The 25,205-nt window shown below is 36.8% G+C and overlaps 1 protein-coding gene across 22 annotated transcripts in view; it reads right to left on the bottom strand.

Annotated features, from left to right (window-relative positions):
- Positions 1-25,205, bottom strand: part of NRXN1 (neurexin 1) — a 1,083,382-nt gene that overhangs the window by 685,728 nt on the left and 372,449 nt on the right. For 9 of the 22 annotated variants that reach the window (XM_075204069.1, XM_075204087.1, XM_075204059.1 and 6 more), the window contains 3 exons: positions 6,315-6,616; positions 1,815-1,859; positions 685-846 (listed from right to left, as the gene is read on the bottom strand). In XM_075204069.1, the coding sequence (XP_075060170.1) occupies positions 685-846; positions 1,815-1,859; positions 6,315-6,616 (509 nt within the window). The remainder of the gene's footprint in view (positions 1-684; positions 847-1,814; positions 1,860-6,314; positions 6,617-25,205) is intronic. The other 13 variants (XM_075204086.1, XM_075204063.1, XM_075204073.1 and 10 more) reach the window with 2 other exon arrangements.

Raw genomic sequence — 25,205 nt, 5'->3', positions numbered from 1 at the left:
AATTTGTAGTGTGTCTATACCAACACCTCTGCCAAATGATCTACAGGGTTGCTTTTTAGGAGTAGGGTGATTCATGCAGAATTGAACTCCTGCACTCTTTTTGATGACCCACCTATCCTTATACACAAAGTAGAGGGGACGCACCGACATGTTAATAAACACCTGGACATTTGCCGTCTTTATTTCCAAGCTTTCCGAGCATTCCTGAAATAACTGAAATCATTCTTCTAACCTCTGCATGGAGCAGTGGGCAAACTTAATTAACAGCAGCACTGCGTTAGATCAATTACATTTATGTTAATGTATTTTGCCAAAATCACAGAGGATAGCTATGATTTTTTAAAAAACCATTATTCAATTCATTGTAAAGCTAATATTTTTAAAATTAAAAACACTGAAAGTGAAATTCTAAGACATGTTAGTAAATCGGCAGCATTTCAAAACGAAAAATTTACACCAAATGCAGAATGGATTGTTACCATACAATAAGACAGTTAATAGCATTATCCACACTATAAAGTGCAGAAAAGTTGCATTTATATGCAGTTTTAAAAACGTAATAATTATATATTACTGTACAAAAATGAATAGGACTAGTGGGAAGAGTGGGTGACACTACACCTAACCAACATTAGCCAAGGCAACACATGACCGCATCAATATAATAAAAAATCGTAAACCTACCTCCTTTAAACAGCCCATGAAGTTGTTACTGACTGGAGACCCTGGCAGGTCCGCTGTGCTGGGGCTCCCTCCAACATAGAAAAAGTCATCTGAACCCAGCATGGTGTAGTCTTCTTGAGTGTAGCCTGTTGTGGTCAGAATCCCATCCACTGAAATTGTTACCTACATAACAAAGCACAGGGAAAGGACACGCTATACTCAGACCTAAATACTGCAGTTCTTGGATGTGCCTGATTTGAAACCTAGTTTGAAAATCCATTTTCATGTCTGTTTGAAGTTTGGTCTTGGATTCTAGAATTCATCTTCCCCTAAAAGGATCTAAACTACGGTATTTCAGCTGTTGTCTGATTAATGAGCTAGTGTCAGTATTGTCCCTACAGCAACTGAACAGTTATTTAGCAGACACAAAAATGGTGTTAGTAAAATGCTTTCTAGGTTAGTTCAGCTGTTGTACGTATTAGTAAGTTTAGTAGTCTGTCATTGACTAGTTAAAACATGCGTTTTGGGAAGGGGGACATAAATGACGCAAGCGGTATTAAGCACCACCACTATTTGCACTGATAACAAATGAGCAGCAGCGGAGAAAACAACATGCAAAACACAAAAGAAGAAACACAAAAGAACAGCAAATGAAACGATGAGTATAGCGCACTCTAGTGTGCACATGCGGAAACACACTACGGATATTAAAAGACAAAGGGAAAACGTAAGTAACCAGACTGCTGGTGATGGAGAAAGATGTATGGATGGTACCATAACATTACACTTCAAGCATTCATGCCATGCATTATGAATGGTTAGAGTTTGGCCGAGCCAGTAGCCACTTGGGCCAGCCAAAGGTTAGCCTTGATTCTGTTAATTACAGCTTGATGCAAACGGTAGTAAAGTTAATGAAGCCCCTATGTGTGGGTAAAATAAAATAAAAAATAAAAACAAAAATAAAAAATAAATAAAAATTTGATAGGAACAGGTAAAACCAAGGAGGTCAACAACAGATGAAAAGGAGGAGTTGAAAGAAAGCAGAAGAGTACCAACCGCAGTTCCTCTTTTGTAATGACGTCTACAGTTAAAAGAAAGAAAGGAAAACACACGGCAAACCCAAAATAAGAAACAATTAGAATGATATCTACCGAACAATGTAGTTTGTTTACCATAGCGTGTCCAATGCCTGAGTGCTTTGTGGAGAAGGGGGGAGAAAGGAAATTAAAAACTGTGAACATAATAACGATTGTTACTTAAAAAAATAAGATGGTCACTACCATGTTAGTACATTTTTTTGATTCAGGTAACGGTTAGTAGAATGACACATTCCATGAGTGACATGTTAGTTATTAAGCATGTTAGTAACATAGAAAAAAGGGCAAAAAAATTTTACAAGAAAAAAAAAGCAGACTAACAGGTAGGGCCTCCAACGAGGCAACCACAATAGTATTTGTCCTGCAAATATATTTCATAACTTATCAGCTCTGTACTGAACAAAAACGGACACATGGTCGACACCCCTCCCCCCCCTCAAGTGTTTATTTTTTGGGGGTCTTTAAGCTGAATACATCTGACAGACATCAAAAATGGCTAAGGAATCAAAATGGCTGCTTCCTCAACAAACTTTCTAAAACTTTTGGATGGTTCTCCTTATTTTTTTTTTTACAAATTCAGAAGTTAAGTTTAGAATCCCCTACTACTGAATTTACAGCTCACAAGGAATCCTCCTCAACTCCAAAACGTCTTTCGGTCATACTGATGGGCTTTTGGAGTCACAGATTACTGCAATGAAACAAAGCAAAGAAGATCCTGACACAGAAAATGAGTTGAATGGGTTTCTGCAACTGCCTTGTTAAACATGCACCAAGTAGGTTCTACTTAACATTAACTCTTTACTGTTGTTATTATTTAAATGATGTCTCTATTTATTTTAACTGACCGCATGAGCAAAGGCAAATCTAGAAAGTGGGCAGTGACTGGCTTGCCACATGAAATAGTGTCTCGTACTGTTAGATTACTTAATCAGAATTAGATATAAACCGGGGAATTCAATTTGGCCGCGCTCAACGGGGCCTTAATTATATTACCATTAATACGGCAATTTTAACCCTGATTTCTGCTTTCGGCTCCCTGAGCTGTGAGCAAAAACCAGCATTAAAGATTACTGTATTAAGGGTAAGAATGCGCAATATTACCGTAATATCGGTAATAGTGCACAGGCCGCCTTACTTTTGGCAGTAACACGACCAATTGAATTCCCCCCAAAGTTTAGTTTCTGTCCTGCACAGAATGTGTAATATTTACCTTCTATTCCATAACTTTGAATAATTTAATAAAGATTTTAGCACTGTAAGAGTCCTGATTCTAGTTTCAGAGCAGGAAGTAAGGAGTGCGTAATACAATTACCCCCATCCCTCTGGAAAACAATGCTCACTGAATAATTCATGTTCTTGATTTTTGCCAAGATATGTGTGTGCTGTAGATATAACAGTCTTCTTTGTCAAAAAAATAATTTATGCTTTATGATGCAACATATGTTATTTACAGGACCATACCGTATTCAATATTTAAATTTTTTTTTCATCCATAGAAATGGTTTATTTTTGGATACTCAAATACCCAACAAGTTTTACTGATTGAATGAGTGCATTATTTTTTATTTACCAGGCCACTGGCATTTTGTGGACCGGATACAGCCCTCCTGTACCCGGTTGCTTTAGAACAGAAATAGACCACCCTGGTTCTATAGTAACTTCCACAATAGTTGGAGAAACACAGGTTGTCTAAGCTTGCTTTACAGCATTCATAAAACTCTTTTGTAAAAACATGTATTAATGACATCACCATCAAAGCTAGATATTCTGCAACTATATTTATATTCAAATGAAAACTGAATAAAGCAACAGAATATTGAAACCGAAGCAAGGGCCAGCAAGGTTAATCACTTTATGTACGAAAACATATGAACGTAAATTGAATTAAGCTTGGGAATCTATATGCCTGAATATTCATATTTCTGCTTAATAAAATTTGCCGTGTTGGCTCATATTTTATTTACGTATGACATATTGTTCTTTTTTTTTTTTAGATAAAATAATACTAGGCTAGAAAGATTATCTTACAAATCAACAATTCACTTAAATAAAAAACTACTTTAATCAAATTATTGATAAATATACTGCACTAATTATCAGTAAAATATGTTTTCTTACGAGTGTTTGCACAAAGAAATGTAAAACTATATATAATTATCTTTGCTTCTCAGCAGGGTGGGAGCAATACTGCTCTTTCAGAGTAAGAGATGATTTGTATCATTCATGAATTATCAAACCCACTGGGACTGGTACAGAACCAAAGATGGCAGGCAGGGTGTACTGCTAAAATATCGATCCATCTGATGCCAGCAATGATAACAGACAAGAAAACGGCATCCTGCTGATATCTAGGGAGTTACTGAATTTAATTTTCTTTATATTTTCCTATCACAAGGCAAAATAAATGTTTGGTTTTTTTAGTTTTTTTAAAGAGATGAATATGTGTGTGTCTTTTATTTCATTTTTTTAAACCATAGAAATACAAAACAAAATACTATATATTTCATATCCACATCCTCAATAAATAAAAGTTATCTTTGTTTAGAATTTTGTGACGAGTGAAACTGTTAGTTGCTACATTTATGTTAGTTACTTGGAACAAATTATACAATTTCTAACATGTAAATCATATCATATTAAAGAGAAATATATTAATTAATCACTAAGGAGAAATGAAAAAAAAACATTGTTATTCAATTGTATAATTGCGCAGTTTCGATAACTGTAAAAAATAAAACTACACAAGAGAAATATTATTACACAGAATACATTAGAATGAAAAAAAATGAATTTGTTAATAAATAGACTACTATTCATAAGAAAATACAATTTAAAAATGTGCTCTAATATAAATTAATAAAGACTGGACATTTACATACTTTAAATTAATTTTTTCTTTGAACTTCGCAAACAAAATAAATTTCTGTAAGATTGTTTTTTATGTATTTGTATTGCAAGTTACTGAGCGTACTTGGTTTAGTTTGTACATTGATATTTATATTAAATTCAGAGCATAATTTAAAAGAAATGCAGAGCATAATTATTTCAAATTTGGAAAATATTGAAGATAATTAATAATATTATACTCTAGCTGTAATATGTATAGTTGTCAATTATATGGCAACATTGTATTTCAGTGTTTAATATACTTCATTCAAAATCAAGTGTAACGTTATGCAATTACCTAATTACAATTATTTTAGAATACATTAGAATATGTCAACTTAATAGTGTGAATTGGTGATTTTAAATTAAATACTAGACTGACATTTATGCTTTTAATGACAGAGTAAACAACTTTTTTTTTGCTATTCATTTATGTGCTATTTTTTATTAAAAGACAGATTGATGAATATGGCTTATGACAATATGTTAAAAAAACTTGTGAGATTTAATGTTTACCTGCCTTCAGGCAACACAATATTTAATATGCTTATTTAAGATAAGTGCAATTAAAATACCTTAAAAGCTATTTGAAAAAAAATATAATTTTAAGAAATATAACAGTTTTCAACATTTTCTTGAAATGTGTTGCATGCTTAAAGGAAAGCTATAAGCAATAAATAATTTTTAACATATTGTGTAAAGCTAAACATAATTGCAATTCAATTTATATTAATCAGTTTGCATTTATGTTCCTTCCCTTCAGTGTTTTGATTACAGAGGAATTTTAGCCACTAGCTAAAGGTCTCTTGTTAACAGCTATAGCCTTGATAGCCTTGACATAGACTACAAAAAGATAATATATATCTCAAATTACCAAAAGAGAAGGAACACGAAAGCAATATATTAAATAAAATCATAACACTGCAACATTTAATCATATTTAATTTTACACAACTTATTAAAAAAATATATGTTGATATTTGTCATTTAACTAGCAATGTTTACCTATGTTTTGCCAAAGGCAAAATCAGACACAAAATGCTTATATTGCTCTCACCTGCTGTTTTTGTCCGACCATGTGTATGCACTGGAGAAACAAACCTTGCACACTCATATGCCCTTGCTCTTGAGGAAAATGTGTTGAAGTGCACAAGAAAAGTGGTAAGTACAAGACAAAGGTATGTACAAAGAAGAGATACTGGACATATTGGACATTCTTTATCAAGTATCGATTTTACCGATTTTTGGCGATTTTGCCGGCGGTATTTAAAACAGCAATTTTATTAAAAGCAAAACCTGGCCTGTGGTCTTTCCAACCCAATGTTTTTTACTTTAATAGAATTGCTGTTTAAAATACCATTGTAAAAAAGCTGAGTTTCAGCAATTTAAAATATAATAAAATGCTTGGTAACTAATGCCCAATTGTGTACTGGCAGCCAAAATTGCAACCTTCTAGACATCAAGTGTATAATTGTAATTACTGTTATGTTATTGGCAATAAATGTCGAATTTATTTATTTACTAGCCCTTGATCTTTTCTAGGTCTGCCCCTGCTCAGGTTTGTCGGGATAAACTTATAAAACATTAAGTATAGATAATCTTAACTATATTGTTACTTAGCTGTATCGAACACAAAATAAATCACTTTTCCATTCATTTTACGGTTACCTGACGCAGATTTCTTGTTACTTTCACATCATGCCAGTTATTGTCATTAAATTTTCCATTCACTGGTTCCACCAAGGCCTCAAAGGCCCCTGACCCCAAATTAATGACCAAGGAGACGGCTCCATTTTTCAGTGCGAGATTCACGTAGTCTGCCGATTTCCCCGTGTGAAGCATCAGTCCGTTCCTCTGAAGGGTTTTAAACGATAACGTAATTTCATCGCTGCTGCTCTGTATTGGGTTCTGAGACAGGTCGTAGCAGAAATATTCGGACCCTTTAAATGTGGCGATGTATTCTTCTTTTCCTGGAAAACATAAAAAAATGCATATTTAATTTAATGTGTTACTGCTGGGTTAAATTCACTAATTTAATTGCGTCGCCTTCAGAGAAGAAAAAAATAAAACATTTCACTTTGCTTTTGAACAACAGAACAACATTCTTTTTTAAATGTAACTGACAAGTTATGTTAACTGAACTGCCAATTGTATAAATGGTTTAGGTAGCCAAACCACATATCTCATACAAATAGAGGACTGCGTAGAAATGGAATGAACTGTACTATTCAACTATCACTTCATGTTACGATCAGCTCATTATTTTTATGCATGAGCTCATTAAAAAATAAAATTGCAACAAAGTATGATTTCTGCAGCTTAGCAGCACTTTAAATCTATTCAGTTTGTTTGAAAAAGATTTGCATACGTTAATAACACTGAGTGCGGTGATGGAATATATATTTTACTTTACTTTGGCAGAAGAGGATATTGTGCAGTGAAATAACTGTGCAAACGTTGACTCTCATTATGTTATTATTATTTTAAAATATATATATATATATATATATTTAGGTAATTTCTCCGCCTGTTTACTATGCCATTAACCTTTCCAATATATTCATCATTTGTATCATGAACACCATTATGATGTACTATCGTAATGATAACACAAGGATGATATAAGGTATCAAGTAATAACAAGATATATGCACTTTTGGCCACAATGATAGAACCAGCACATATGAACAAATGTGGTCACCTTGCACAAGTGATCACAAAAAAACAGCGAGTGGATATATATATATATATATATATATATATATATATAAAATCATATATATACATAACATATATCTATATGTCTATATATTTATATGTATATCTTTATATATATATATTTATCTATATGTATTTATCTATATATATATATATATATATATATATATACATATACACACACATTTTTATATATATATATATATATATATAAAAACATATATATATATATATATATATATATATATAAAAACACATATATATATATATATATATATATATATACACACATATATATATATGTATGTATATATATATATATATATATATATATATATATATATATACAGAATTCATACATATATATTTATATCTAGATCTTTAACATACACATATATTTATGTCTATATATATATATATATATATGTATATCTTTAAAATACACACACATATATATATATATATATATATATATATATATATATATGTATATATTTACATATATATATATATATATATATATATATATATATATATTTATATATATACAAGTTAACCCGTGCATTATACTCATGCATTCTAGTCAAATCAAGCTACTTAAGGTGTTAAAAAGGTTCTTGTCATGCATTTGGGCCATAGCCCAGGCCTCAACCACCAACCACTACCCACTGTCACCCCCGGCAACCACCAACCACTCCCAACTGTCACTTCTCCTTCAAGAAATATATATATATATTTTTTAAATCTTTATAAACACTTTTAACAATTAACAAATTAAATTAACAAATTAAATTAACAAATTAAAAACATCTTAGTATACTAAATTTCAGCCATTTCTGAAATTTTTTTTCCACACACACTAAGAATTTAGTAGGTCAGTGTATAACTCCGCCCAGCAGGTGGCGCTGCAGCTTGGTTTTATTTTTTACACACACACACAGACAGACTAACACACGCCACTAGACATTTATATTATAGATATGTATATATTTACATATATATATATATATATATATATATATATATATATATATATATATATACACATAAACACACGCACACACACACACACATATATATTGTGCATATTCATGGAACTATGCATAGATATACAAATATACAAAGTGGCCGATAGAGTTTGTGTTATATTATTACTTTTTTATATAAATTACATGTAGAGCCATTGTATAAAGATGTTTGCAATAAAACAAATCTCAGTGTGCAATTATGAAGAATTGTCTACACTCCTTCATTCATCTTTCCTCCTTTTCCCTTTGTTCACTAGCCTACTGTGTTATAACTGTGAAGCCTAAATAATAATCCCTTTAATACATTGATTAACTGGCACTATAATCCTTTATATAATGTAAAAAATGGCTATTAACGCTGTATCGCTTTCACTTACATTAAGCAGGAGCAGCAAAACAATGGTGCAGCGAGATCTTTTCATTCAAAAATTAGGATGGTCAGGCTAAATATTACCAAAATCACCCAGGCAAGTCAAAAGGTTTACGTCTGAAATGCCTCCTTACCGCACACTATAATTATACGCCAGTCAAAGGAATCATTTTACTGTGAATGACCGAGCCTGAGTAAAATCAGCTTCTCCAGGGCTTAGAAAGATTGGAAAAAGCTTTTAAGAAGGTTAACAGTTTGTATGTATCACGCCTTCTTTAAGTATTGAAGGCTAAATCTTCTGAGCTAACGGTATTTCCCTTTAGAAAGCGAATGAAAAGCCAATTCAGCATGTCTGCACCTTCTGTTAGAGAGAGGCCGCTTCATGTGTCAGGGAAGATTTGATCAACCCAGTATCTGAAGACAAACAGTTTAATGTACCTTCCCGGTGGAAAAATCTCATAGTAAAATCATTGTCTGTAATCTATGAATTCTTATTACGCTCCTATTGTTTCAATCGATAGCTATATATTAATCAATTTTGGGTTTTTTTCTGTCGTTATTTTTGTATATGCTGCAAGGGCAGGATCACAACTGTACTATTTAACCAGTGAAGTCTCATTAAAATGGATTGCTTGACTGGTCTCTGAAGAACAGTGCTAAAAAAAAAAGAGAACATTTCCTTATTTGAAATTGCAGATAATGTACCTAATTTACTTGACTGCATTTGTGAATTAAAAGCAATCTAGACTACTACCTACAGAGCACTGGCAAACTGACCCATAATCAATTACCACAAAACACTATTAGGCCTTTGTCAAGAGTAGCTAACATTTTGGAATTAATGGACAGAATAGTGTCTGTGAAATGCAAGAAAATGTACGGTTATTATTATTATTATTATTATTTTGTAACCACTGCCAAGGATACACACAGTAAACAGTATATCTACCAAATGAATTCATGCAAAATTGAGTCAAAATAAGCACCACCCCTTATCTCACAACCCCACCCTGATCTACTGAACCAAGCCAGCCACGCCCATTTTCAAAGTCCCACCACTTTCATGGTCCATGAAATAGGACAGTCTGACTAAAGCCATATCAGAGTAATTGTAGGTATGGTATAAACTCCTGCATAAAATATATTAATAGCATAATTAGTGATGTCATCACTTCTGTATACATTACGAACATTCATGCATCGTAGCAGCACGATCCCTGCTGGATATTTGAAGACTCTTTGGACTTTCATGTGGTCATGGCATTCAACTACACATTTCCTACACACAATGGTGGCATCCATTTTGTGTGCGGGGCCAATTTTTAAGACTTTGCAGCTTACCAATTCACAGTGATATTACTGAGACGTGAGGAACTTCTTACGGTGAGTTGCCTTAAATGGCCTGTAAGAGTCCTCCACTATAAAAAGTGCAGGATGCCTCTTTAATAAGAAGGTATTTACATTCACATAGACAGGGTTATTGGACAGACCCAAAGACTGAAGGATTAAACCTCACTGCAGGAATTCTGGGTAGAGATATGCAAATCACTCTTCTGCTTAGACCTCTATCATTAGGTAATATGCTGCATCACACTTTATATATGGAATTATTACAATGTGTGATATGTAGTCATGGTCTAAAATGCTATGATATTGCTTTATACTGGAAAATGACTGCTATGTGATGGTGCTGGGGTAAAAAGTTAATATAATTAATGTAAACCATTTGTTTATGAAATGTTTGCCAATACATTAAAATACATACAAATAAAAAACAATTATTAAAATAAAATGACAAATAAGTTCCAAAACTTTAATATTTTTATACTGTATAAAACTGCTCTTGTCTAGGATGCAAGTCCTGCACTAATTGAGCAACAATAACTTCTCTTGTACTCCTGACTTTAAAAGCTTTGATAGCAATTTTTTGACAGGCCATCAAATGTCAGGTCAGCAGTGACTGTGACATTTTACAGTGTAATAATCTTAAAAAGTCCAGTGTTCTGTATATTAAGTTTGGTTTATGTTGTGTATTGGACACTGCACAGTAAAAAAAAAAAAAAAAGAGTACAGCAAGCTCGATTTTATGCAGTTGTTATGGACAATAGTTGCCATGGTAATACGTTAGGTGCGCTGCCAAGTTGAATGTCGATACTAAAGGGCTTATTAGCATTGCATATGGGTGCAGAATTTGCACAGAATCAAAGCAACCAATACATCCTTCTCAGTCTACACAAGACCCCTTTCCCCTGACTAGCTGAACGGTGGACCACTTTTACTGACATACAGCCTGATGATGCCACTATGAATTCTTCTGCAGGAAGACAGGTCATTGACACCAAGTCTGGACAAGTTCTGTAGTCATCCCATTAGGTGGCATTTTCCTGCCACCTTTAAAAATACTCCAGGCTCACATGCCTGGACAATACAATCGTCAATAGACTGGACATTGTTAAAGTCAGGTGAACATAATGACAATTCTTCTCCTCTGCTTTGCTGTGAAAGAAGTTTATGAGGAAAAAAAAGATAAGAAATATGCAACCAATTAGTGTTAATAAAGGCACTGACATCTTTTCCCTATAAAAATAGAATAAAATGAGACGTCTTAAAGTCTTATGCTAGTTGATTTGACCTACTGCATAAACCTATCTAGAATTTCTCTGCTACAAGATTTTTTTTGTTGCTATAGAAAAACATTGAAGCTTGAAAAAATAAAATAAATTCCCCATATCTAGCTAATTAAAATGATCACTGACAACCACAGCATATTTTCTATTAGGGTGGAGAAAAATACTGGAGCAACAATTACAGCCACAGGTAATTAGGCACACAATTCCTGTTATTGTTGGCAGTGGGCGATTGCCTCACTCTCTTAGCATTGCAAAAAACACGTACAGTGTATCACAGTCTAAAGAAATACAAAGTTACTTGTATAAATCACTTAAAATATAATGAAAAAGTATTTATATTTTGTGAATAGCGTGGTCATCACCTATATTTAGAGAACAGTGATGTAACTCTTGTTAAATATAACTAAATAGTTATGTCATTTGTGTCTCATTTTCAAAAGGGACCTGGATAGCAGGATCATCTCATACAATCAAATTGCATTGTTGCAAAATTAAACTTGTATTTTATAAGGAATGACGTACCCCCTTACTGTACTACAAAAAATAGGATATTAGAGGTCAGAGTTTTGTGTCCTGTATAAAAGCAACTTTTAAATAATCACACTCCCAGATCTACTCAGTGACTTCTAATACCCTTTTATTATTTTTTTTTGTTCATTTGAGTTATTATTTTTTTCCTGGAGTTTTGATTTAAGCTGCTATTCAAGCTGCTTAGTGAAATGCAATTACCATGGCAACCACAGTCACATGACATGATGCAGTGAGAGGAGAGACTCCGGTACAGCCCTCTTCTTAGCAGGTACGCCCCTTCATCTTTCCTTTGCCAAATAGGTCCATGACTTACTGGCTGTCATTGAAAGGTTAAGTTACACTATACTGGGAAGTGGCAAAATCCAAATCCTTTGATGTGTTAGCTTTTGTATTGTTCTTAGTCATATACCTGCCTCAAACAGAATGATTATGCAAAGGGAACACTTCAGCTTCATGCTACAAAGATAGAAAGCTTGCTGTTTAAAGCTTAGACTTATAATGGCACTGGATGTTCTCATAATCAACACAAGAGAAAACATGATTTTTAGTTATTAACATATTTGAGGGCTGACATGTTGTCTGATCTATCAAAATGAAATACATGTAGGGAGCACAGTTCCACCCAATGTTCAGAAGAGACAAGCACAATTGCGGTAAAGTTTCACAGAAACCAATTTTTGTGCAGAATAGCGTTCTTGCAGAGATGTGCCAATATTCAACTTCTGCTATTCTGCATTGTGTTTGCAAATTCCATATTTCATGGAATTTATAGTCAGTAAATAGGGCTGAGAAAACAACGATCAATTAATTCAGCTCTGTGGTGGGGTTTGAATTCCTTCTTGAACATAAATGATAGGAGGAAATCCACACGGAACACATAAGGTCAAATTCCACTGAAAAAACATGCAAAATTCCATACCAAATGGTAAGCGAGGAGGATATTCAAATGTTCCACTTTCTCTAGACTTGTAAGTAAAACTTACAAGTATAAAACACATGTACTTGAAAAAGTATTCAGCTCCCAACACACTTGTTGCAAATTCTGAATTGGAAAAAGGTTGAAGGTGTTTTGGCCCTGGTTCGCAAAGTACTGAGTAGCGTGTCAATTGAAATAAATTATTTCAAACCCTTTCCATAAATTAGTAAAGATTATAAACAGAAATTATTACTTTTAATAAGTATTCATACACCCTGTAATAGTAAGCTCAAATTTGCTCTAAGTCAAAGAATGTATTCACTGACTCCACCTGTGCATGGAATGAGCAATTCATGTGATGTCATTGTATTGTAAATATAAATACCCCCTTCTCTGTGAGATCACAGAGCACAGTAGAGAGTTAAAAATGCTTTACAGTGAAGACCAAAATTATTGTACAAACAAGGCAAATATATCGTTATAGAGAGGCACAAATATGGAGAAGGGTAAATGTCATTGAACATCACTCATAGCTCAGTGCAGTCACTTAATAGAGCAGTGGAAAAAATAATCTACAGCCAGAATGCTTGGATCAAGTTCCCCCCTAAACATAGTTGCTGGAGAAGAACAGCACTTATCAGATAAGATACCGTGTGGGCAACTGTGACATTGAACAAGCTATAAATGTCAGTGGCAGCAATGAAAGATAATGTAAATGGGGTAAACAGTCTCTAATGCTCGCCATAAAAGCCCTGGCTAAAAAAAAAACATATCCTTGCCCGAAAGAGTTTCCAAAACACCATCTAGTATATGCTGCAGGGATGTGGCAGAAATTCCTGGCTCCGGGGCCGTAACTAGGGCTGTGCGATAGGGGCGACCGCCCAGGGTGCAACGCTGAAGGGGGGGTGCAGTTTAGGAATATTTTAGGTTAATTTGCTTAAAATTGAGGGCTAGGGGGGCAGCATTTTTCTTTCTTGCCCCGGGCGCTAGAATTCTAACTTACGGCTCTGCCTGGCTCTAGCGAGACTAAAGTAGAACCTTTGGCTTGAACACTAAAGGTATGTAGGGTGCCAATCAAACACTGCACACAGGCCAGGTAACAGTGAACGTACAGTGTGGCGGTGGGGAGACCATGCCCTGGGTATGCGTTTAAGCAACAGGAATGGGCAAACTTCTCAGGGATTGATGGAAAGACGACGGATGCACATTACAGACAGATGCTGGACAAATACCTTTTGGCAGAGGCTAATTGGGGAAGAGGTTTCAACAGAATAATGTTCCACAGCACACTGCAAGAGCAACAATGGAGTGGCATAAAATGAAGAAAAAGACATTCAGTGGCCTAACCGTAATCCCATAATAAAAACTGTGGCAAGATTTCAAACTTGCTGTCCATCACTGCCCCTGACCCTGCCCCTGAGCAACCTGACCTAGCTTCAAGGACAAATTGGCAAATATGAAACATCTCTGTTTACAAAGCTAATAGAAACTTATCCAAAAAGTCTGCTGTAATGGCTGCCAGATAAATCTCAAATAAGAATTAACCAAGTGGGATGAAAACATTTCAATTTTTAATATTTATTACTTTATGGTTTACTAATATCTTTATTTTTTTGTGATGGGTTCACTACGAAATTGAATGTGTGATGCAGAAATAACAATTCTCAGTCTATAAACTAAAAATTCCAGGCTGTGAGATTCCTAAGTTTGAAAAGTGGACGGGGGCTGAATATGTTTTTGGAAGCACTGTACATGTAACTGGAACAATTTTGGATGCAGTGATTGCTTTACATGTATCACTACCAGGGACAGCCAGGGCTGGGGATCAGGGGGGCATCTGCCCCCCTGGGCTGGTCCCATAGTTGGCTACCTTGGGCTGGGTCACTGGGCCACCTGCACCTAAAATTTGCCAGCCCTCCCCTGATCACTACTAAAGATCTCACTGATTCCACTTGAACTCTTGTAATTTTGATACATGGTGCAATGTGGCGACCCTCGGGGTGTCGAGGACACGTAGAATTCCACTAATACTTGAATCCTTGTGCCATAAGACACCCAGTGGTGCTCGTTCTCCTTGCATCAATGTTGCACACTGCCCCCATAGAGCACTATTGTAGCAATTTGCATGGGCTTTGACTGTTAGTGCTAAAAGCCACAGCGTGTGCCTGCTCTCTGCTTCAGGGTACAAGAGACTTTGCCGGTGGACTCTACTCAGACCCATAATGTCACTCATTCAGTGTTTTATTTTGTCCCAGCTGCACCTCCACAGTGAGCGCCGGCCGCTGACGCAGATGGGCAGCGGCCGACAGCTTTACATGTAAGAAGCTGATGGCTACTCATAGGCAAACCAAGGGGGGGAGGGGGTTTCCTAGTGCCTGACAACCCCCATCCAAGCCTGGAGCACTGTATAATTGAGGTGTCTGGACCCTACTCCCGCTTCACACAGCTCTGCTCGAAAAGAGAGAGCTGTGTGGCCCTAATAGTAGTGCACGCAGCATTGCCCATGTATATTATGGGGATAGGAAGAGTTGGAGAGCAGCCAGTAATTTCTAAAATTATAGCCACGCCCCCATGCATGCTGGTCACGCCCACTGGCGGTGTGGTGTGGAAACCCCTCTCTACAAATCCTGCGTTTGCCCCTGCTACTGGCCCTCCGTGGTGGTGACATGCAGCAAATAAGAAGAAATAGCGGTGCGACTCTCTGCCATGTATTCTTCAGCCCACCCACAGCAGTTTAATAGAGCTCTGTGAACAAGCTATGGATGGCTTGTAGTGCTCTTGCTGCAGGGGCAATTAGCATTTGTCAGGGCAAAATGGGCCTTAGATTTAGGCAACAGGGGCACTCTGTTGGGACCTGCTTGATAGAGAAAGTGTTGGCCAAAAGTGGGCAACCCCTCCAGGTATTTCAGGTACACCATTTAGCACCTTAGCACACGTCCTTTGAAATGTATTTATGCCAAATAGTAACACAATTGTTCTCTAAGACTCGGGCATTAACCACTGCAATATATATATATATATAGATAATATATATATATATATATTACACGTATATATATATATACACACACACACACACACAGTATATATGGCTAAAAATACGAAGTGCACATGTTTTCTAACAGGAATTGAAACAGCGCTTTGAGTACTTTTGTTGTGATTGCTGTGTCATAATCAGGGACTTATCCACTCCAGTTAAGCTTTCCTATGGCTCGTAATTGCATTGAAACCCTCTTTACAAAACATAGCTTTCTTTGAAAGATTGCAGTGGAAAATGAAGCCTTTGACATTATTTAATAGCTGAGAAGGACTTGTAATAAATTGTGGCCGAGCATTATCAGTTTTCACTGCTGGCAACCAAAGCTCATATACTTGTAAAAGGTCTTTAACAAGATTTGCAAAACAACAGCATTTTAATGTGTGTCTCTTGTGCCGCAATTACCGCACCAATATGAACATGAAACACTGTTTGGCCATTGGATGTCAGAAGAGTAATCTATAATAGCAAATATAATACAAGTAATGCTAATATGTGTATAAACTCTGTATTAAATTTTATCTATATAACTTGTGTATTTTTAGGGCCAATGCACCATAAATTATTGAGGATATTAGAAGTCACCTCTGATTACTATCCCCTGCATAACAGCCTCCAGCTTCATGCCTTCATATGATAGCATAACTTCCACATTGTCGACAATACAACTTCTAATATCCTCATAATTTATAGTAGTGATTATATTATCCCATATATATTTAAGCAAAATACTGAATTCTAAATCGACTCAATGAATTGAGGAGTGATTCCATTGACAGGTATATGTGAAATAAATAAATGTAGAGTCACTATTCATCAGCTTCTATTCTGGGTTTAGCAAACGTGGGATATACAGTGTTTCACATATGTGCAATCCAACCTTGCTCAGCAAGACTAACTGGAATGCTGCAATATCACCTCTGGTCAGCAGGTGGAGATGAAGAGTCCTCTTTGCTTTTATTACAGTTTACTGTAATGTGATTTGGAAGCTATTCTCTGTAGTGTACTAATACTGTAATGTCAGACATATTTATATTTGGATGTATACTATATGTATGCCATACATAAATAATGTAATAATGCTGCTCTGTTTCTCTGACAATCTTTAAGTAGGATCCCTCCCATGAAACTCCTATTTGCCCTTGATTTTTTTTCGCTGACAGTTTCGGATAACTGCTTCTCTCTACTCACACACGTAAATACTGAGACAGGGGTTTTTCTGTTTGCTTTTCTGTAGTGGATAACAGCTAAGAAACCTATTCCTTCATTCCTATGTCCACAGATTCTTATAATGCACAGTTCTGCTGGATGACTTCAGGGGCAGGCTGGGCAGAGGGGCAGGGGACATCTGTCCCCTGGGCCGGTCCCATAGTGGTACTACCTTGGGTTGGGTCACTGGGCTACATGCACCTTTTTTTTTCCTTTAAAATGTTCCTAATAGGCTGCTGAGGCGAGTCCTCCACCGGGCTAAAATTTGACAGCCCTCCCCTGTCAGACATGAATGTAAAGTCCAGTTTTTTAGTGACTAAATAGCCCAAATCACTAAAAAAGTGAACTAGTATTTCTGCCAGGACATAATTTGACCTGGGAGGGAGCTAGGACATACTTGCCAAATCTCCTGGAATGTCCGGGAGACTCCCGGATTCCGGGTGGGCCTCCCAGACTCCTGGGAGAGTGTTGTAACCTCCCGCATCTGCCGACTTTCTAGTGAAGTGGGCAGAATTAGATCCAAAATGCTGTGATTCTCAGGGAATTGCGGCATGTGGCCCAGCCCCCGCTGAAAAATGACGAGTCATTACGTCACGAGGCGGGGGCAAAATGACGTGATTTTCTGAGCCCCGCCCCCCGCACGCCCACCTCCCCCTGCAGCTCCCGGACGCCGACTGCTAGAAGTCGGCAAGTATGAGCTATGATCCTTGATCAACTCTCAGTGTTAAAATAAAGCTGCCCAGTAGCTGCGTGCTACAAGGCAGGCAGTAGTTTCCCTGCATGCAGAAAGAAATGCATTTTTACCCCTTAAATCACAACATAGTTTGTCCATGTGCAAATTTGCTCCCTAAGAGCCTCACTTCAAGTTAGGAGCAAAGCAAGCCATGCTGCAATATAAAGGGTGCAAAATGCATTTATTTATTTATTGTATATAAGGAAAATACTGTCTAAATGTAGCAGACAAATAGACAAATACTGGACACATTTATTTTTACACAGCAATTTAGAGTTGAGCTAGGGCACATGCCTTCCCAGCTCTAAATCTGCCCACATTTATATCTGCCCCACCTATGGTGCAACAGGATTTTGCCAAGGGGCATATTTGCAATTTGTTATGAATATACTGATATCCAGGCTGACATTCCCAGAACAGAGCACGTTTCTTGTAGGACAGTGCAGACATCTAGGACAAACTAAATGGGGCCTGTCAGCTTGGTGTGTCCCGAAGGTGATTTGAGAGCATGACTGGGTGGATTGGGAGCCTGTCCTGGGCATTAAAAAGGATGGGGCCTAAAGAGTCATCCTTGAACATTAGGATTATTACAAAGTATGGGACCCGCTGTTAAAGTTACTAGGAAAGCTTTAGTGGGCTTCAAGCCTATGTTGCCCATAGGAGCAGGCCCGGCTCTCCCATTAGGCAAGGTTAGGCAGTTGCCTAGGGCGCCGGACTCTGCAGGGCGCCTCAGAATTAAAAAGCAATTACTATTGTAGTTTAAAACTGTACGGCGACCGCTGAGCATACCTTAAACGGCCGCCACACAGCTTGAGATCGATCCACGGGGAGGGGGAGGGGCTATGGACCCACCACCGCCGCCCTCCCCTCCAACAGCTGATGGGGCGCTCTTTCTTCTCCCCTCCACTCACTGACTGTCGGGCGTGACATCATCATCACGGCCCAACAGTGTCAGTGAGGGATGGGACCCGGCAGAGAGGACCAGCTTTATGGAGCCAAGGTAAGGAAAGACGGGGGGGGGGGGGGGGCGGTCGGATTTTTGCATTGTGCCTAGGGCGCCGAGGTCCCTAGCACCGGCCCTGCATAGGAGCATGTTTGATATAAGGGCAATATGATTAAAATACTATACTGACCTCTCATATCACAAAATCATTAAACAAGTATGGTATTTTTGTACATAATTGTGTAATTAAATAAAAGTAAATGAGTGTTTTATAAAATACCCATTTTTTTATTTTAACAGTGACCCATCCATTCCCTTCTGTGATACTGCTGCTAGTTATATTTTTTACAGACTAGGGGCCTGATTCATTAAGGATCTTAACTTGAGAAACTTCTTATTTCAGTCTCCTGGACAAAACCATGTTACAATGCAAAGGGGTGCAAATTAGTATTCTGTTTTGCACATAAGTTAAATACTGACTGTTTTTTCATGTAGCGCACAAATACTTGATAGTTTATTTGCACACTGAAATTTAAAGTTGATATTTGTGTGCTACATGAAAAAACAGTCAGTATTTAACTTATGTGCAAAACAGAATACTAATTTGCACCCCTTGCATTGTAACATGGTTTTGTCCAGGAGACTGAAATAAGAAGTTTCTCAAGTTAAGATCCTTAATGAATCAGGCCCTAGGCCCTTAACTGTGAAACATGTAGGGCCGCTGAGAGCTACCTCCAGCCTAACTGTGGCCACTTCTTGCCCCTCCTTGGCTGCGTGCGCAGCCACGGCAAAAGCAAGGTCTAAAAGCGGGACCCCTCCATACTGTGCCCGCAGCTTGGGCAAATACCTATGCTGCCATAGAGAGGTGTGACCGCACGGACCAACAGGAAGCAGTCACTTCCCCCACCCCCAATATGGTTTAGCTGTGATGCTGGTCATCATCACCATCACCACCAACCATGCCAACGCTGGGCTCCAATCGAAGCGCAGACATGAGTACTGTTTATCAGCTCCCCCCCCCCCTTTACGGCACTGCTCCAAAGGGTACCTGAGATTCAAGTTGTACTACAAATATAATTCAAAATAACGTCAAATAAATTAGTAAAGACTAAAACATATATAAAACTAAGAGGGGTTATTTTTGAATACAATATAAGTGGCACTTAGTTTACAGTATATATATTAAAAAAAAACATAATAATACTTGTGAAATCAGTGAAGAAAGAATATAATAATAGTAAGTGAATAAATAAAATTACTAATAGCAGTTAATTTTCAAAAGGTCATTATTATTATTATTATTATTATGTACGTACAAGTAGCTTTGTTTACAATAATTTTAAAGTCAATTCTTCTGATATTTGTTACAGCAGATGCCTTTCTAGCATGCCAGAAAACCGTAAGCGCCCGTTCGCTGGTGTCCTGCTTTACAGGAAAACAGAATGTCATGCTGATTTTAGGTTCATTAGACTTTGAAGTTGTAGTATTGTGTTACTTAGCAACAGCACACCTGAAATATTCAACTTTGCTGAAAACATCAGTGGAGTCGTTAGCTTTCATTTAGAGAAGGCTTTCTATGTCGTATAAAATAGAGTCACTTAGCACCACATAAGACACTGTTACAGGATCTGTGGGTTTATCGAATAAATCTGCACACACTAAAACTGGAATCTATGCAAATGTGTTTTGCTAAAATCAATAAATCAAAGAATGTTCTTCCTTGATATGCTAAATGCTTGAGCAAAACAGTGATTGTACTGTAAATCTTTCAGCCTTTCAAAATAATGTGAAGGAAGAAAAAAAATACTACAAATATACAGAATAATAAAATAATGCAATTACTGTATTATCTTCACTGCAGGGCTATACGTGAAATATCATTCATTATGTGTAAAATTAAAAGTAAACATTGGAATAAACTGTAATATATACAATAAATTAGTGATTCTGATTAATCTGACACATTAAGTGTAATGTATATACTGTACCTTTTATTAATCACACTTTTGTGTTGTTACAGAAATAGATAGTCTGAAGCATTCCTGTCAACTCTGCCGAAATGTTGGGGAGACTCCCGAAATTCGGGTCTGTCCCCCGGACTCCCGGGAAAGCAGGCAATTCTCCCGATTCCCGGCGGTTCGGCAAATTAAACGGAAGGGGCAGGGCTTAGCGGTGCCGTATATGCGTCATTGCGCTCCACCCCCTATTTTTATTGGCCGAAACAGTGATGACTGCTTTGGGGGCAGGGCTAACGACACAATTCTTTGAGCCCCGCCCCCCCACACACCCACCTGCCTCCCAGGACACAAGTTGCCAATGTTGGCAACTATGGTCTGAAGATTATAGCTAATGAGCCCAATCTTAAAGCTGGTTTGCGAAGGGATAAAACCTAGTGAACCCTATGGAGGGGGCTATAATGGGGGTCTGAACCAGTATCTTGCCTAGGGCCCCATGGGGTCTAAACCAGGCTCTTAGCCTCATACTAGGTAAAACATGCAAAATTATGTCTAGTACAGTCTACCTATATTCTTATGTCCCAACCCTGTTATTAAAATGTCATTCACTTGTAATAATTGTTTAACTGCTCTTGTAATTATCATATTTTTAAGTAATGATTGAGAAAAAATGAATAGATAAAAGTGGTATATACCATTCAAATGTCTGTTAGTGTTAAAACGACAATCCCAGAATATAAACATTTTTGTCAACGATTCACTCTCCTTCAACTATTCAATTTTCTTGACTGGCTACTTACCGCCAAACGCTTCTGGTAATGGTGGGTTCTCCAGGGGAAAAAGACATTCATCATCATCTATTTATTTATTTATATAGCGCCACTAATTCTGCAGCGCTGTACAGAGAACTCATTCACATCAGTCCCTGCCCCATTGGAGCTTATAATCTAAATCCCCTAACAATACACACATACACACAAACACACACACACAGATTGAGAGAGACTAAGGACAATTTAGTAGCAGCCAATTAACCTACTAGTATGTTTTTGGAGTGTGGGAGGAAACCGGAGCACCCGGAGGAAACCCACGCAAACCCGGGGAGAACATACAAACTCCACACAAACGCCATGGTTGAGAATTGAACTCATGACCCCAGTGCTGTGAACAGAAGTGCTAACCACTAGGCCACCGTGCTGCCCACATTGGATTCACTAATTGTTTGTTAACAGAGCTGATAGGAGAGTTGCTGAATTTTGTCCAATCAGCTCTATCAAGAACAGTTTAATATAGACTTTATTAAACATAAAAGGTTGAAGTTCTTCAGGTTTTTATGTTTGCAGAAGCAATTGTCCTGGTACAAGTGGGGTTGAGTAGCTCTGTCATAGAGACGCAAATCTAGTGTAAACGGATTATCTTTTTGCTTTCATTTAGATTATATAAAAATAATGTCTTCTTAGGGCACACAGTTACATAACAAACAACTTTCTAAGTGAATCCACAAACACCACAATGTACTAAAACTGCAACAATACTTAGGATGTGTTCATATAAGAAATAAGCAGGCATGCATTAATGCTCCTTCTATATGTTATAGCCAGTGAGTTATACTTTAGTCCATCCAGATTTTGGTTTCTATCATTATGTTCAATTTAAGATATGTGTAATTTTAATTACTTTTACATCTTGATATGTTTGTGCACTTATTGATAAAATAAAAATGTCAGGATAAAAAGTATAAATGGCTAATCTTGTCATTTTATAGTGAACTCACGCTATGCAGCTTAAATGGTCCTAATGTGTGACTGATAAATGACTAAACCACAAGAGGCCTGAATGATTATCTATTTATTTATATAACACCAATAATTCCGCAATGTTGTACAGAGAACTCATTCAAATCACTCTCTGCCCCATTGGAGCTTACAGTCTAAATCCCCTAACATACACACAGACAGATTGAGAGACTAAGGACAATTTAATAGTAGCCAATTAACCTACCAGTATGTTTTTGGAGTGTGGGAGGAAACTGGAGCATCTGGAGAAAAGCCACGCAAACACAGGGAGAACATACAAACTCCACACAGAGAATCAAACTCATGACCCCAGTACTGTGTGGCAGAAGTGCTAACCACTAAGCCACCGTTCTGCCCATGTTGCATTGGAGGGGGAGCTAAATTTAAAATGTTGGGACAGATTTATAGTTGGGGGTAAGACATGTCCTAGATCAACTTTAAATTTCAGCGTAAACATAAAGTTATCAAGTATTTGTGTGCTAGATGAAAAAAAAAACAGTCAGTATTTAACTTATGTGCAAAATAATAAACCACTTTGCACCCCTTGCATTGTAACATGGTTTGTCCCGGAGAACATTTACTCCTTTTTTTGCCTTACTTTCCTTAATGACTCAGGTCTACTATGTATAAATACATGTAATAATTGATTGTTCGTTTAGATGAATAAAAATATCAGAAGATTTACACATATCATTAGTAACATCAGGGTGACATCTATAATAAAATTAATATTTTAGTGAAATATCTAAACTATATATTACTCGACTGATATATGAGTTCATTATTTTATATTTACCACGCAGGACATCAGTTTAAACATGATGCACTCTATAAACCATTACTGTATAACATATGAGTCACTCTCATAGCTGTACCGTACAACTAAACCGATGCAGTGTGAGATCAGCTCTACTTTGTATTTCACAAATGGTTATTGTAATGTAAACGCGTCATATAAGCTGATTAAAATTACTATATGTAAGTGTAAAATATGCAACTTTCAACGTGTGGGTTTTTAACGCAATAACAGGGCCATCATCGATATTAAATCTACGTGCTTAAGGTGTACACACACATTAGTCTGAGAACTGTTGTAGCAAGTGTGTGGCAGCCATTTTGTGAAATGAACCAACATTGAGCTCATCAATTCACTAGGAACTTGGAACATGACTGAGGTATGAGGTACAAAGTACATCATGTTTTAGCAATGTTATAGGTTCCTAGGGAATTGATGGGCTGATCTACATCTGTAAATAAAAGCCATTCACTGCCAACCATTCAGATTTAGGTCAGCACTGAAGGAGTTTTGCTTTTTGTTGTTTGACTTTGAGGCATTGCAAAGCCTCCTTCCTTGAGATGTGCCCATACATTAGTTTATTAAACAAATAGTCGACTGTTCAGTTATTATCCCCAAAGCGCCAGTTGTTTTCCTTCCGTGCTTTATCGCGAAGGAGGCTTTCTCTTGAAAGTTGCACTTCAATATATTCATATTAAGCAATAACATTATATAGCCAAATGCACATCAACAAAAAGCAGTTGATAAAGAATACAGCAGGTGTATCTATGCCTTTGGCAGTAACCTTCCCATCTGGTCTTTGAACGATTAAGAAAGATCAGCAAGCAGGATTTTCCTTTTATTTGCTTAATCATTAACTTCTTTTTTTAAAAGAAAATGCTGAGAATAATTGATTTAGCACACTGTAGTATTTGTGACTATGTGTAAAATATATAACTCGAGATTACAATCTTAGTGAAATGGTTTGATGTATTACAGCCACAAAATATTTCTAATATATATCTTGGAAAGTGTTTTTCCATGTAATCCTTATCATTGTGTTGGTTTCATCTAAATGTTATAATGGTTACAGAAGAAGTATTATTATTATTCTTTATATCATAGAATACTATCTTTTTAAAGTCTGATATATAGATACGGTAGATATTGATAAAATATAGGCGACTTGCTAATTATACAGCACCAGTTTGTAGCGGCCACACAAGAGTACTGCCATCCTTTTATATTATTTTCCTAACATACCAGCTCACTGCAACCACTCCTCCCCACCCAAACCTCACCACTGTAACCTGCGCTACTACGGTAAACGGAAAGATGGCCTCCCCTGGACACACAGTAACTTGGCACTGAAACACTCAAATGCGGGAGTCTTCCGGACATTCCAAGAGCGTTGGCAAGTATGCTATACATATACAGTGATGCAGAGGTGAAATTCGGGGCTCATCACAGCAACTTTTTGGGGCCCCTTTCATAGCTATAGAAGGGGACATGGCCACACCAGATCAGTGGCTCCTCCCATTACAGGGGCAGGCCAGGGCCCCCAGGTAGGCTCAGACACAGGTACTTTGTGTCTCTCGCTGCCCGTATATATATATATATATATATATATATATATATATATATATATATAACCTACCTTGCGTGTTGTTACATCTTGTCCCAGTACTGCATATTCAATTGTTTCCACGCAATTATCTACACCACACAGAGGCCACAAAGAACTGACACTAATGAGTAGCTATACCTTCAGTAGCCATCTATAGCCAAACAATGGACTAACTATTGTTTTTTTCCATTTTGCAATGTAGAGTTAAGAGTATTATAAAGGAAACACATTGGAAACAAATTGCTAATGTGAAGATTTCTCTCTAGAGAGGGGAAAGTCTGTTCACTAAAA

The sequence above is a fragment of the Mixophyes fleayi genome, chromosome 3 (genome assembly GCF_038048845.1).
Source record: "Mixophyes fleayi isolate aMixFle1 chromosome 3, aMixFle1.hap1, whole genome shotgun sequence".
Lineage (NCBI taxonomy): Eukaryota > Metazoa > Chordata > Amphibia > Anura > Limnodynastidae > Mixophyes > Mixophyes fleayi.
This window is presented reverse-complemented; position numbering and strand designations above follow the sequence as displayed.